The following is a 16,046-nucleotide window of genomic DNA, read 5'->3' on the forward strand; positions in this document are numbered from 1 at the left end:
TTAAATTATGAAACAATCTGGCATACAAGGTGCTGTTTGGCACATTATTATTGTGTCTCTTGTCTTTGCACCTTGTACTGAGATGGAATTGTATGACTGGGCTTCTCATCAATTCTGTCTGGTGCAGAAATCTTGGCAGCTCCAATAAATACACTTGCATAAATTTAAGTGACTACACACACGCAAGCTCTTTTGGTATGAATTCTCACACCTTGCCCTGTTATTTGGCAGGTCTAAGCTGTATAGTGTTCAACCCAGATGGTGGGCATCACCAGCTGTGCCACGTGTGTGTGCGTGCGTGCATGCAGAAACATGCACATGTGCTTTGACATAGCAGGCTCTCCATGGTTGTCCTTGTCTGAAGAGCTCTACCTGGACATGGCTTCTGTCATCAGGAGTCGGTGTTCTCCCGAAGCACAAATATGAATGATGTCCCTACTGAAGGACCTTTATATTATAAAATCTATTTGTGTTTATAGTGATCCTCAGAGAAATGAGGAGAGGAACTCTTTGTTCCTGTCTGTGTCTTGGAATCCGACTCTACCTCAGGCAGAACCACACACATACCAGGGTTTGGCATCCTCATTCACCACAGAATTTTGTAAAGACTTTGGAAATCATCTGCCACTTTGGAATTGGTGTTCAAAGTTCCCAGAAAAACAAATAAAGAGGCAAACAAAATAAAATCTTCTGCAGGAACCAGCATTGTAAAGCCAATAAAAGTCCTCTAGGCTATTCAGAGATGGGGACTTCTTTTTCTCGTGTTGTCTCTGTCCTCACCCCATTGTACTGGTTCCCTGGGCTCTTTTGAACTGTGTTAGGATCTTTGGACAACTTAGTATGTGGGTTGGGATGGTGCTGCTCTGTTCAAGACAGCAGGGGGTTCAGTGAGGAAAGGCCCACTTTCTCAGCCTTCCCTAACCTGTAACTGCTCCCAGAGCAGCGCTGTGGAAGCCCAGGGCTCTCTGCAGCATTGCATTTTTTTAATGCGTAGCTAGGAGACAGACCCAGAGAAGTCAAGTGACTTGACCAAAGACACACAGCCAGTGGTACCAGAATCAAGATTATTACCATCAAAAGATAATTGAGACTCCCTCCTATAGAAGGAAAGATAAGATACATGTACATGAAGAGATAAAGGAAAAATAAAATAAACACTGTTCTCATCAGTGTCTATTAGTTCCACAAGTGTTTAGAAGATTGATATCATGGTTCCTGGAATGCGAGGCTCTTTCCACTGAATTTTTCTAAATATTTGAGACATGGGTGTTGCCATGGGTGCCAGCTGCCAGCGGTAGTGCTGAGAAATGAGCAGGGAGAGAGGAAGGGAAGGGTGAAGAAGATGAACATGGAAAGGCAGCAGTAAGGGGAAACAGCCATGGTTAGGAAGGAAGGAAGATAGGAGTGTCTGAAAGGCTGAAGTCATCATACCTGCCCCAGGGTGGCAGGGCTTCACTCTTGATTTGGGAAGGGGGTCTTCTGGGAGCCCTGGGACTCCATTATGGTGTATTACCATTCCAGCCTTGATCTTCCTCTCATCTGCAGGTTTTCATGCCTCCTTTTTTTTTTTTTTTTTTTTTTTTTTAATGCCTCCTTAACTCTGTCCAACTTTAACACAGAACAGTAGGAATGGGAACCTTAGTCTTTCTTGGTTGACTTCCAAAATTCCTGAGTTCCCAAAATCACAGAAAAAAAAAAAGTTACCCCCTTTTCACAGGCTGAACATTCTGCATTCTCAAAGAGCTCTGTGGCGCCTCAGATTTCAAGAGGGTGCACAGCTCTGGCCTCAGAACTCAGGCAGGAGGAGAGCTATGAAGGAGTGTGTAGTCACAGGACCAGAGGCGTAAGACATCAGCACATCAAGAGAAAGGTCTTGGACAAACTTTTGCATTTCTCCACTCCATTCATTTTTGCCCTTAGGTGTTTCTGTGGCAACACAACATATGTTTTGAAAGGATCAACCAAGCTGTTTCACTTGCTTACATTTTCGTTTGTTTTTCTCTTGGGTTTGGGGCAGGGATTAACTTCAAGAGCACTCATCCCCCTGAAGTCAGAACAAATTGAATAGAGCCATCAGCACGCGCGCACTCAGCAGCAACAGACACCTGCCTGGTGTCTCAGGATTCTTTGTCTAGACCCCTTCTTACTCAGTTGTATCTCGGATCCCTAAACAACTTAGGATGAGGACTCTGACCTAGTTGTGTCTCTGGGGATAAGCAGGGACCAGTGAGAAACATTCCCCTGCACCCAGGAAGGCAAGATGAGATGAATAGACCTTTGGACCCAGGGTCAGAAAACCTGCTTTCCCATCTTCTGCATATACTTCTCTGACCTTGGTATCTTACCAGCATCCTGGATTTTCAAGTAAGGTCGTTAATTAGATACCCTCTAAGATTCTTTCTGTCTCTCCAACCCAAGTGCTTTAAGCAGGATCCTGTAAGTTCTGCCAAGGAGGTATATTCCCATAAGGTGAAAGCACTTTCAGGGGATGAGATTGCCTACCATGGAAAGGGATTCCAGCCTCATCTCTCATCTCTTCAGTCTGCACACTCTCCTGGGGCAACCCCATTCAGCCCTCCCCTGCAAGCTGACCTCCCCTTGACTCCTTATGTCTGATCACCAGGAGCCCCGCAAATGTCCCATAAATGCTTTAACTCAGCAAGTCCAGAACTGATGTCTCTCTGCACTGCAGCAAGAGGCATGGCCATCCAGAGTGACCCAAGTTAGGAAACTCAGGCAGGGGAGCAGTGCCCTTCTTTGCTGTTTCTTCCTCCAACCCCTCCATTCAACCAGAAACCACATTACCTTCTTTCTATCTCTCAAACCCACCTAGATCTCACTAGACCCTCTGTCTACCTTGGCTCAAGCCTCCCTGGTCTCTGCATGGGTCACCCCCCAACTCCCTCCAACCCCATCACCATCCTCACGCTCTAGGCCAATGCCAGATGATAGTACACATCTAACTCCAACATTCACTATCGCTCAGGATAGAATCCAAGCCTCTGAGGGAAGCCCTAAAGCCCCTGGTCATCTTTTTCCTACCCACCTCTCCAGCCCCATAATAGCCTTCACTCTAGCTGATCAGATGCCTGCATTACCTGAAGCTCTACACACACACACACACACACACACACACACACTTTCCATGTTCTCCCTTTCAACCCCGTCCTGAAGGAGTTTAACCCATCATCAACCTAATCAACCCACTTTAACCCAACATCACCTCATATTAAAAGACCAGAGGCTCCCACATACTGTTACTTGTTCCAAGGTCATGCTCCCCCTCCCCATCCCTGTAATGGGTAGTGAGTAAGAGACCATCCTGCCCCTAAGGTGCAGATTAATGCCGGCCTCTCCATTCCCTTCCCACACCTTCTGCCTGATCAGGGCCTTCATCAGCACATGGGCCCATGGTTCTTAAACTTCAGGATGCCTCTGGAAAACCTGGAATCATCCAGGCTCCACAGACAGGAGATCTGCCTCTGTAGATCAGGGGAGGGTCCAGAATTCTGCATTTTTAAACTCTGTATCCTTAAACTGCTTCACCCTGAGCTGGGCACAGTGAAGCTAGCACTCCTTCCAAGTCTAGCAAATCAAAAAGATTGGCTAGGCACACAGGTACATGTGTGGCCTAGCCTCCCCCCACAGAGCTACCCATTAGGCTCCAATGGCCCTGCTCTTAGAGCACCTTCCCAGCAGGAGGGCATCTGACTTCCCAGGTGATGCCCCCTCTCCACATATGGGTGAGACCTAGAGGTCTTCAATTAGCTCCATCTGACCCAACAGACAATGGGAAGATAGATCTAGGAGTTCTGAGCCTACTGTCTCCTTGGGGTCTGTGACTGGGCCTGTCCTGCTTGGAGGATATGTGGCTGAATGCCATGTGGGCCAGTGTTTTGTGGCTCCAGTGAGAGATGGGCTAAGGCTCCTGCAGAGCCGAGCAGTGGAGCGTGAAGGCATCCAGGCAGCCTTCCCCTGGTGGGGGTCATTAAGGCACCGCACTGGGAACAAGGTTGTGGGAGAAAGCAATTAGTGGTGAGGGAAGCCAGTGAATCAGCACACAGAGTCGGCTCGCTCTAATTGAGCCAATGAGTTTGTCCTGTTAAGTGTGAGCTCCCAGGGACAGGAGCTTCATCCTTAAATGCAAAGCCTTCTTCAAGGTGGTAGAGAGAGGAAAAACACTACCTCCCACCCCTTGAGAAAAGAGATGAGTCTTTTCTCTTCACTGCCCCACCCCAGTGCCTGCCTCCATCCTGGAAATGCTGATTTTCTCAGCTGTCTCTGTCTTTGGACAAAGGTTCTTATTTTCTCAAGAAAGAGAGAGAGACTTCAAGTTTAGGGTCAGGGTATATGAGCAGATTGCCTGTGTTTTAGCTGCTGTTAGAAGATTTTCAAGGTCCCAACTTCTTTGCGGCTGTGTTTCTGGTCTCTCATTTTGGAGAACCCAAGATGGTTTTTTTTATCTTCAGGTTGTTACCTCAAGGTGGCAGTAGGTACATTTATCCCATGGTTCTGTCCCCTCCTTTCTGAGCACTATTCTTATCTGTCTTGGCATCATTTCCCTCTAGATCAAGACATTATGAGTTCTCTTCTGAGAAGGTGCAATGAAACATTCACTGATTAAATAAGATATTTCTCCAAAATGTGTAATTTTCCACCACCCAAATATTTGCATTATAATGGGACATTTGAAGACTGAAGAAACACTTAATGCCCGATGAATTGGAGCTCTAAGTTTAGAGCAGACTGTGGCATTGGTAATCTGGCTTGGGGGTCCCACCCAGTGCCCCCCTAGATCCTACCACAGAGTGGGCAGCACTCTCCTCCACCTGCTTGGGAGATCTGCTGGTTCAGAACTTTCCAGATCCCCGATCTCATTGACTTTATTTTTCTCTCCCTTCTATTTTTGTTTCCTAGGAACGAGTGGAATATCTCTTTCTCATAATTTTTACTGTGGAAGCATTTTTAAAAGTAATAGCCTATGGACTTCTCTTTCACCCCAACGCTTACCTCCGCAATGGTTGGAATTTACTAGATTTTATAATTGTGGTTGTAGGGTAAGTATCACTACCTTTCTCTCTTCCCTCCCCTCACCCCTCACCATCCACCAACATGTGCCTCCATTTCCTTCTGTTATTTGTATCTCTTTTTATTTGGTCATCATGGCAATGGGCACCAGGCAAGATGAGAGGATCCATTAGTCACTTTGAATTCAGACTTTCTCCAAAGGGAAAAGACCTCTTACATAGGAAAATCTCCCTCACTCACGCTCACGTGTGTGCATTCACACACACACACACACAGAGTGGGATCTGAGTGCTTTTATGGAGCTCAGGATCCTCTCTATAACAGAGGAGATTTCTCTGCTTAAGGTCTTTTATCCTATCTCCAACCACATCTGGCCTGACCACTCTTCGAACCAGTTTCCCTTCTGGGTTCCTGAGCAGGGTTCGTCCAGCTGGCCTGGCAAGCAACCCATGGGCATAGGGGTGGTGGCAAAGCTGGCAGAGAAGGTGCCATGGATGCCTGATCTCTGTACACTGGGGCCTCCTCTGGGACCCCAGGAAACAGGCTGCTCGAGATAGGTATGTGGGAAGATGACAGAGAACTATGAAGGGCCAAGTCATGGGTGGCCTAAGTAGAACCAAACACACCTTTCCCCAAACATGCTGTTCCACTGTAGCATAAGATAAAGCAAGGTCAATATATGTTCTAAGAAAAAAAAAAAAAAAAAAAGGAATGTAAATAATAAAATTCAGAAGTGATGATCTCCTTATGTAGGAATTAGTGACTTTACAAAAAGATCCTCTATGAATTATCTATGCACGTGCTATGTGAAATGTTGTTCATTAAGACACAGTTGCTAAAGTTCCAGCCACTCCTCTATTTTGTGAAGGGAGGACATCTTACAGCAGGTTCTCCTTCGAGAACAAGCTGAGGCTTCTGGGAGCTCATTTGGCATTTCTCTGAGCCCCGAGAATGGTCACGTGGTGGCCGCCTGGCGTTTTTTACTCCTGCAGAGTTCTAACAGACTTCAGCGTCAAGGTCAATGTGTCACTGGGCTCATGTCCCAGGAACCTATTTTTGGCGGGCACCGTTCGTGCCTTCCCAGTGAACACACGGGTCCTTCTGGACTCCTCCAGAGTGCTCACTGCTCGTCATCTCCTGAGAGTGTCTGGTCTTTCCTGCGGGAAATAACAAGAGCAAATCCAGACCATTGAGAAGTTCTTTCCTTGCCTCTCGCCATCTGGATGACTTATTAGGGTTGTTTGGAACTGTCTTAGGGGTTTTTTCGTTGTCTTTTATTTTTGCACAGCCAATGAATGACACACTTTGGCCACCTTAACACCAAGGATATTTGGGTGTCGTGAGAAGCATGAAAGTTACTGGATTATTTGCCAGGTATAGATCAGGCTCCAGAAGCCTGGGAGCAAGGATGCAGCTCAAAGACATCTTGCTACTTCTGTTCTCGCCAGGATAAACAAAGAATAACAGAACAAATGCTTTGAATTAACTCCCTAAACCATGGCAAAGGCATTTAAGGTGTCTTGTTCCACATACCCCTGAAGCCTTTCGAATTCAGTGTCTTTCTCACAGCCTCAGGCTCTGGGGAACCCTTCCCACAAGTCTAGAAAAGAGCCCCAGGAATGAGATTGATGGAGAGATAGGGGTGCCTACAGGGACTAATTTTTTTTGGCAGAGAAGCTCATGTTTATGGAAGGAGTTAGAGTTCACTGCCTACTGTGCTCTGCCCCCTCCGGGGCCTTCTCTACAGCCTAGGAGGTTGAACCCAGAAGCACAGGGCAGAGCTCAAACCTGCGCTTGAAGGAAAGAGCTAGATGCCTTGTTGTGTGGACACACACATGGCATCTTCTGCTTGCTTGAACCTTGCTTTATCCCTCGCCCTGCTGCCCCTCACAGTAATCACAGAGGGCAGCCTTCGTGAGGTCAACCTGGATTTCAGTCACAACTTCCTGGGATCTAGGCCATGAGGCTGATGAAGAAAGGCATCCAGATTTGGTTCTCTTCCCAGAGATGCGCCAAGTTGGCTGTTTAAACCCCAGAGGTTACAATGATAGAGGTTGCTTAGGTTGTGGCTCACCATGACCCTCTGGGCTTCTCCCCCATTACTATCACACACGGACATATTTGACACCTAGTTCTCTCCTCCAAGGGCTCTCTGTCTAGCCGCAATCTTGGCCCATTCTTTTAACTTGAAAAATCACACGCTCGCACGCGCGCGCACGCACACACACACACACACACACACACACACAGAGTGTAGCTCAACCTCCTCTCTACAGCTATGCCTCCCTTTTAAATCATATGAAATGGATATCTTAATGCTTTCCTTATGTCTCCTAGGAAATATCTTCTCTCCCGGGCTCCTCCTCAGCAGCCACTTAGGGGAAGGTTTCTTAGGCCCTCCTGCAGTCAGAGGGGATCTGCCTTTGCCCTGGGAGAGCTGGGTTTGCCTGCCTGCTGCCTGAGTGCCAGGCCTAGAGCTGCTCTTTCCTTTCTGCATTGCCATGCAGGGGGCCCGTGACAAGAGGCATTGCCTAACTCCCACAGACCTGTCACGTTTCCTGCCTGAAGTGGAAGAGTCCCCTTGCTACAGTGGGGAGAGGAGACTACTGAATGAAAGTGTGGAGGACTTTAGAGCCCTCTGTGAGCTACCCCTCCCCAGCCCAACCCAGGGACCTGGGGGTCCTCACTGGATCCCTCTGCCTGAGACAGTCTCCTCCAGCCAAGAGGGCTTTGCTACCATCTCTCTCCCAGTACATTGGCCCCGCCTTTCTGATCCACTGGGCCCTCTAGAGTGTCCTCTTTTTAAAAGCTCTAAGTCCAGGTAAGGAACTGCCGGACACAACTCCTGAAGAATTCCCCTGCCAAGCATCCACATCAGAACCCAGCCCTTAGGGATATGTAAACCACAAAGCAGTGGGTTTGACTTTACAGTCTCTAATTGAGGAGAAACACACCAACTCTATAAGCCAAGAACACCTCCTAGAGCTCTTCCTGAATTTTCTACCCTTTCAAAAATTAGAGTCAAACACTTAATAAAATGTCTGCGTCAAGTTGAGGTAGGGGAAAGAGAAGAAATCTGTCTAACCTCTGTTCCCTTAAATAAATAATATTTTGTGAACATCTTGTACCCTAATAAGCATATTGCTTTCTTTCAGGAAATACTAGGAACCAAATCTGGTTTGGATTTGGAATGTTGTTTGACAAACTTGCAAACTACTCTTCATTTTCTAAGATTCCAGTGATACAGTCTTCAGCGGAAAGAACATTTCTCTGCAGAGAGAGAAGCCCATTTCCCCCATCCTGGCAATTCCACCTGGGGTTCAAGGCATCACCAGCTAACACACGACACTAGCAAACTGACAAGCTGAGCTGAAAAAAATCACAGGGCTGAGAAAGGCTTTAGATGTCAGAGTTGTCAAACTTCTTTTATCTACAGAACCCATTTGTTCAAGCAAAGCCTTATTCAGAGAGCCACGAAAGCCACTCTATTCTAGCCACTTATCTCTGGCCTCGCTGCCCAAGAAGTCCCTGAGCAGTTCCAAGGAGCCCAGTTTGGAAATTCTTCATCTAGACCAACCCCCTCCTTGCTGGGCCCTGACTGGATTTGATTTTCTGCCAAGCTAAGCCCCCAGCTGCAGCACCCCCTGTTTCCAGATCCAATTCCCTGGGCGTGAGTCATTTCAGGAGTTCAAGCCTATTCTTCAAGAACGAAATTGCTCTGGCCCCGAGTACATGTCAGGTGTGGGGCCCGAGTTCTGAAACATGTGCTTCCCCCGTGACCGCCAGCCACAGCCCAGCACACACTCTGCTGACAGTGAATTGGGAGTCATCTCTAATACAAAAGACAGAAATTGCCCCATGTGTCCTTTCCCCTATTTTTCTTGGTTACTGCAAGAGCCCAAGATTCCAGGCTCCCATGCCCACATGGTTCTTTGCATCCTGTGTCCCCTCTGCCTTGTCATCCCTCTGAAACCTTCCCACTGTGCCTTCTGCTCCCTGCAGGCCGCTGCCCATTCAGGGGTCAGCAGACATTTTCTGTAAGGGACCAGATACTCGTTTTCAGCTCACAAGCTGTGCGGTTTGTCTCAATGATTCAACCCTAGCAAGAAAATGGCAATCAACAGCAGCACTATGGGAATGATGGGTGTTGCTGAACTCCGGCAAAACTCCATTTCCAGAGCAAGTGGTCCAAGTGCTGCCCTAGACCCGTGGCTCCATGTCTGTCCACTCACTTAGCTTCCTGGCTCCCCCAAGGGGTCTGCTCCATCGCAGTCTCTCCCAAATGCCATGTTCCACAGCCAGAGGTCAGGAGAAGGTCCCTACGCTTCTCTTATTTCTGCTTTCAGATTGGTGGCCCTTCCTAGCCACCTCTGGTTCTGATGTGTGTGATCAGACCCTTTCACACCAGCTTCTCCCTATAGGATCTCCTCTATTCCTCTGGGGACTCCTCATTCCTTGAAGACAGGAGCTCTTGGCTCACTCCCAACTCTCTCCAACCTTGCTATTCCTGCTGCCCTCTCCAGTATTTTCTTGGTTCATTGATATCTTCTCCCTGCCAAGGGATCCTGACTCTATCCTGTCTCAGCTGCCCACTCCCGGGGTTATAGCCAATATCCCTGCCATAACTAACAGCTGTGCCCTCCCCCGTAATCTCAAATGAAACACCCTGCTCTGGAAACACCACAAGCCATCTTTCCAGCTTACTCCCTCTAGCACTTTGACTCTGAAAGTCCGTTCATCCTGTCCCATTTTCTCTGTTCCTCTGCCCATTGTGTCCAGTCTTCCTTTTAACCAGCTTAGATGCCCAGCCCCATCACAATCTCTCACTTGCCTGTACAGTCAACTTCCCACTTTCCCTCTTCACTGACCTTACTCATTTGGAAAAACACCAACCCCAATCAAATCCAATTAGATGGAGATCAATCTGGTACCTGAAGTTGTGCTGCTGAAAGGGGTAGAGAAACACGCAAAGCTGAGCTCATGGGTTGCACTTGACACCTGTGACCACCAACTTCAAACATGTCCTTGATGATACCTGGCAACCTTACTCCATTCACTCCTCCACTTTCTTTGGTGAGTCTTTAAAGGCAGAGGCCTTTAAACTTCCAATACCTGCTCCCTTTTCCCATTTTCAGCCAATGACCTACATGTTTCCCTGAGAAAACACAGGTAATCAAGGAGAATATCAGTACCCTTATGATGCACCTTTCCCCTTGAACCATGAGAAACCATCCCTTCCCCCTTCTAGGGCCAATACCCCTAAGGGTGCAGGAGATCCCCCGCACCCCCTATAGGATAGCAATTCTTCTGTAATTGTTCTCTCACTTTTGCATGGTCCAGTTGTCTATTTCTGTTACATAACTCCCATCACATATAAAAATGCTACTATATTTCTCATTTAAAAACAAACACAACTCTCTGAATTCCACACCCTCTTCTGGCAACCATCATTTTTCTTGTAATAACTTTTACAGCAAAATTCCTCAGAAGGCTTGTCTATACCAGCTACGTGGCCACTCAGTACAGAACATGTGGCTAATCTGAATTGAAACATGCCATCCATGTAACATACACAGCAGATTTAGAAGATTTAGCACAAAAGGAGTGACAAACATCTCGGGAAAAATTCTTTGTATTTATTAGAGTTGAAATGATAATATTTGGGTTATGCTGTATTAAATAAAATATATTATCATGGTTAATTTTGCCAGTTCTTACTTTTTAATGGTGCTGCTAGAAAGTTTAAATTACATATATGGCTTATATTTGTGGCTTGCATCCTATTTCTGTTAGACAGAGCTATCTCAGACATTTTTTTCCTATCCTCTCTTGAATCCATATCTGTTAGGCATTTGGCCCCATCACTTCTCCAAAACAGATATTTTCAAAGTCTCAGGAGTCTGCATGCTGCTGAAGCCAGTGGTTAGTTTCCCATCCTTGTATCTGCAGCACAAAACCAATTTCTAGGGGATCATCTGTTTGTACCTAGGCAAAATCAAAGGAGAATAATTAGGAGGAAGGAGGTGTGTGGGTACGAGAGAGGATGTGGTTCCCAGCCACATGACAGCAGGAGCTAGGAAACCATAGAGTGGGAGAGAGGGCACTGCAAGAGGACTGAGACACAACAGCAAGCCTTAGCAACTTTATGCTTCTGTCCAGGCTGCCCAGGTTATACAAAGCCAGTTGTGTTCGTGCACAGCTTTGCCTATCACTTCTCAGACCTCTGTTGGGCAAAGGTGATGCCCTTTGGCAGGGCAGTACCCACACTGAGGGGACGTCATCTTATGATGGGCACAGTCCGTCCCATGTACACACCTTGGTCTCTGGTTCCCGGGCTGGGGATGTTTGCAAACTTTGCTCTCCCAAGCTGCCTTCAGAGAATTCAGGGTCTGACAGTTCCATTTCCCCTTCCTCTCTTCTAGGCTTTTTAGTGCAATTTTAGAACAAGCAACCAAAGCCGATGGGGCAAACGCTCTGGGAGGGAAAGGAGCTGGATTTGACGTGAAGGCACTGAGGGCATTCCGCGTGCTGCGCCCGTTGCGCCTGGTGTCTGGAGTCCCAAGTAAGTAAAGCCATTCTTCCAGGTCGCAGTGGTATCTTGTCACCCCCCCTCTGCTGTCTGAGTTGCCAGGAGCCCTTTGCAAGGAAAACTGATAAAAGGAGGTGTTTTTCCTTAAATGAATTCCTTTGCTATAAATAAATAAATAAACAAATAAATAAAAGATTATACATCCTTTAAAAAAAAGAACTTCACTCTGATGTGAGCCCATGAAAACACACTGTGGTCCCAGCTCCTGTAAACACCTGGAAAACATCCACGGCAGCCAAACAGCCAAATGAAGACAGTCTACCCAGAGAAAGAAATCCTTTGGCCAGCTGAGCCACCCGCCCCCCAGGGCCTGGGCTGGGAATTTATTAAGCACGTTTATACCAAGGAGCCAGGCGAGCAGAGAAGGCTAATCCCTAGGGCTCGAGCTCAAGGTATTTTAGCCAATGAGATTATCTCTACTTTCTGTATTTTTCCAAAGAACAATTGGAAAAGCATCAGTGGTTGTTCAAAAAGTTCTATTTGCCATTTCTCTCAACCTTCTACTTTTTTCATGTCAAATGGGACATTTCCGACTTCAGAAACCCTATTTATGGACAGGCTGCCTGCCTTTGTGAGAACTGGTTTTGCCCAAGGGTGGAGGGTTTTCAGCTCTCTGAATCAGGCCAGAGGGCATTGAAGAGATATTGTCTATCCAGATACCAGTCCCGTGGACAGCCCCTCTTCTCCCTCTTCCTCCAGAAGCCTGCTCCACTGTGGATGAGCCCTGGGCACTGAATACTGCAACTTCGGGCACCCCGCATCACCTTCAACAAAGCTCAGTCCCAGTTGCTCTTAGGGGTTAAATCAGCTTTCAGAGAGCTCCTCATTCCACTCCTCCTTGATCGATTGGCACGATCTGAGCATAATTATGGACTGGTGTGCTGAGATTTTTCCTTCTCAGGTCAGCTCCATCAGATCTGGCCCATAAGTCAAAGTAGAGATGGTCCCTATGACTGGGCTGAAACCAGACGAATTTGGAAATGGGAGCAGGGCACAGGAAAACAAAGAGGTCCTCTGAACACTGAGCCTTTACCATAGAAATGTGAAGGACTTTATATTAAATTATTCGATTCTTTCCATACACGCACAGAATGGTGGGCAGATCTTCCCAAAGTAACCTAACTAACTAGCAGCAGAACAGGACTAGAACCAAGTCTCCCGACTTCCAAGCCAACTTTCTTTCCTACTATGTAATACAACTTCTTGTAAAGGATTAACTAGTATAAACCTCTTGTCTTAGACTTCTACACATATATCCCATCTCTTCAATTACATTATAAGCCCCTGGAAACCCAGAACTTCGCCTTATATTGGCTCTGTTCCTGCACCATGCTTACAATGGTCTCTGCACAAGGTAAGGGAATTTATTAGATAAATGAAGGCAAGAATTAGAATGTTTTCTTTGCAATGGGGCCACCTGGGAAAAATTTGTGGTCTTTCTCAAACTCAAAAGTGAATGTGGAGCTAAGCCTCACACGCACATTTGGAACAGATTCTTTCTACTTGGCCTTAAACATTTTAGGACATCTAGAAATAAAAACAGTATACCATTGACCCTTGAAAAATGTGGGGATTAGGTGTGCTGACCCCCACCTTGCACAGTTGAAAATTAACATATAAGTTTTGATTCCTCCAAAACTTCTCTACTAATAACCTACTGTTGACCAGAAGTCTTACCAATAACATACACAGTCAGTTAACACATATTTTACAAGTGTTATAATATACTATATTCTTAAAGTAAGTTAGGGAAAAGAAAATGTTATTAAGAAAATCATACAGTGGGGCACCTGGGTGGCTCATTGAGTGAAGTATCTGCCTCTGGCTCAGGTCATGATCCCAAGGTCTTGGAATGGAACCCCGGAGTCAGGCTCCCTGTTCAGTGGGGAGCCTATTCCTCCCTCTCCATCTGCCCCTCTACACCCTGCTCTGTGCTCTCTCCTGTGCACTCTCTCTCAAATAAATAAATAAATAAATAATTTTTAAAAAGAAAATCATATGGTGAGAAAAAATACATTTATAGTACTGTTCTATATTTATCCAAAAAAAAGTCTGTCTATAAGTGAACCTACACAGTACAACTCATATTGTTCGAGGGTCAACTGAATACAAAGGCCAAGATCCAATTTCCCTTTTGTTAGCCTAAATTCTTGATTTCTTGATCAGCTTTCTTGATTAAATTCTTGATTGAATTTTAAATTTCTTGACCAATCAGCCATAACTCAATAGACCAAAATCAAGGAATGAGAAGGAAGGTGAGAATAACTTTGAGCATGACTTTAAGGAGCTTAATAGGATGACAATGATGCAGCCAATGTCTCAGTGATAGTAGCTATGAACTTCTCCAAACTTCCCACCAAACTACAGGGGACATAATGAATCTTACTCTCATATGTGTGTTCTTATTAGGAGCGCACACTTTCAGAGCATTGTTCTGTGTATGAGGACATATCATAAAGAACAAATACAGTCTTTTCACCTAAGGAATCTGACAATCTAATAAGAGTGTATCAGTCAGCTTTTGCTGTAGGAACAAACAAATCCAAATTCTCAGTGACTTAAAATCCGAAACCTTTATACTTGGTCATGTCACATGATGATGTTGGCCAGCCCCCTCTTTTTCTGGGCTCAGCTGGGCTCTGGGCTTCACGTGGGAGCTCATTCCAGACCCCAAGTTGAAGAAGCATCCAGCAGGTAGGCCATGTTGTTCTCATGGCAGGGTACAGATGTTCAAAAAAGGGACAAAAGAGCACAAGCATAATTTAGGCTTTTGCTCAGAATGGCTTATATCATGGCTACTCAATTTCCAGGGGCCAAAGCAAGTCGCATTGCTATCTTTGTTCCAAGGATAATGGGACACAAAAGTATACTGTACCTATGAGAAGCAAGGGTGAACAAACAGTGCAGTCTAACACAGAGACTGAGGGGTTTGGTATTGCAGAAATATCTATAGTAATTACTCTAGTACAGAAATTCTTAATTAGAGATGCATATGGTTGAGAGTCATTCATGCTTCAGTGCATTAAAAGGAGAATCAGATTAAATACAGTAGCTAGGTTTCACTGTAGAAACTTCGTAAAGAAGGTGTCCCATCGCCACATGCATTTTGTTAATGGTAGAACTGTAGAATGCAGTCAGGAAGAGATATCATACCTTGGAATTCTCTCAAGAAGATGAGTACATGATACATGTAGTAACTGAAAGATAAGGACCTACTATTACCTGTCATGCAGTCCAAGAAGGTAGCTTCATCATGGAAGATGATCACACTGAGATGGTTTTGCTGGTGTCGACAGCCTTGCAGGCGGCTTCATGCTTATACATAAGGCTAACAACTGTATCTTGTGTTCCCCAGGTTGCCAACAGAATAGCTCTTTTTGGAGCTTAAAGGAAGGGCTAATCCAGCCTGTCACCCTTTCTCCTGGAAGATTGTCTATGCAACTTTTAAATAATAAAAGTGAACAAGTGCCTCGTGCTAGTTTGGTTGTTATCATTCAGGAAGATGTCAGCAATGTCTCCTACCACTCCAAACCTAGACAAAGTCCATTTCATAGATCTTTTAGTTGTCTTCTTTCATATTTCAGCAGAACTCGAAAGAGTTGCCTCTATCTGTTGCCTTCAATTTTTGTCTTCTCATTCTCTCTCAAATCCTCATCAGTCAGGCTTTCTCCCTATTACTGCAGTAAAACATCTCTTCTCAAGACCACCAGTGATTTCCACATTACCAGACCCAGTGGTTAGTTCCCTGGTGCCATTGTATTTGATCTACCTGTAGGATTGGATGCAGCTGATCATCCCTTGTCTTTGAACCACCATCACCACTTAGCTACCAGGACACTGTTCTTTCTTCATTGGCTTTTCCTTATCAGAATCGCTTGCTGATTTTCCCTCACGTTCTCATCCTCTTAGCATTGCAGAGCTGCAGGTTCAGTTCTCAGACCTCTTCTCTATCTCAGGGATACTTAGTTTCTGAGTATCTGGCATTAAATATCCTGAGCCTTCTGGCACTAAATATCTCTTATATGTCTTCTAATAACTATGAACTCTATGTACAAGCTCAGACCTCTGTTCTAAGCTCCAAACTTGTACACCTCCCTGCTTATTCCAGTCCTTTCATTAGATGTCTAAGCATCTCAAACTTACCACATCCATAACAGAACTTCCAGTCTTCCCAAAGCCTTTCATGTCTTGGTCAATGTCAACCTCGTCCTTCCAGTTACACAGGCCAAAAAAATCTTGGACTTACTGCTTTCTCTCACCCTTCGTAGGCAGTCCCTCAGGAAATTCTCTCGGGCATACCTTCAAGAAACTCCCTCTTTCTTAGCACCTCTAGCACCAGCCACCTCTCACCTTGATCATCACCAACACCTCTCACCTTGATCGTTATAGTAGCTTCCTAACTGGATTCTTTGTTTCCATGCTTACCTTT

The 16,046-nt window shown here is 45.7% G+C and overlaps 1 protein-coding gene across 32 annotated transcripts in view; it reads left to right on the forward strand.

Annotated features, from left to right (window-relative positions):
* The window catches only part of CACNA1C (calcium voltage-gated channel subunit alpha1 C), a 737,989-nt gene that overhangs the window by 485,975 nt on the left and 235,968 nt on the right, over positions 1–16,046 (forward strand). For all 32 annotated transcript variants that reach the window (XM_082741042.1, XM_082741039.1, XM_082741047.1 and 29 more), the window contains exons 4-5: positions 4,918–5,057; positions 11,451–11,590. In XM_082741042.1, the coding sequence (XP_082597168.1) occupies positions 4,918–5,057; positions 11,451–11,590 (280 nt within the window). The remainder of the gene's footprint in view (positions 1–4,917; positions 5,058–11,450; positions 11,591–16,046) is intronic.

The sequence above is a fragment of the Mustela nivalis genome, assembly GCF_964662115.1.
Source record: "Mustela nivalis genome assembly, chromosome: 7".
Classification (NCBI taxonomy): domain Eukaryota; kingdom Metazoa; phylum Chordata; class Mammalia; order Carnivora; family Mustelidae; genus Mustela; species Mustela nivalis.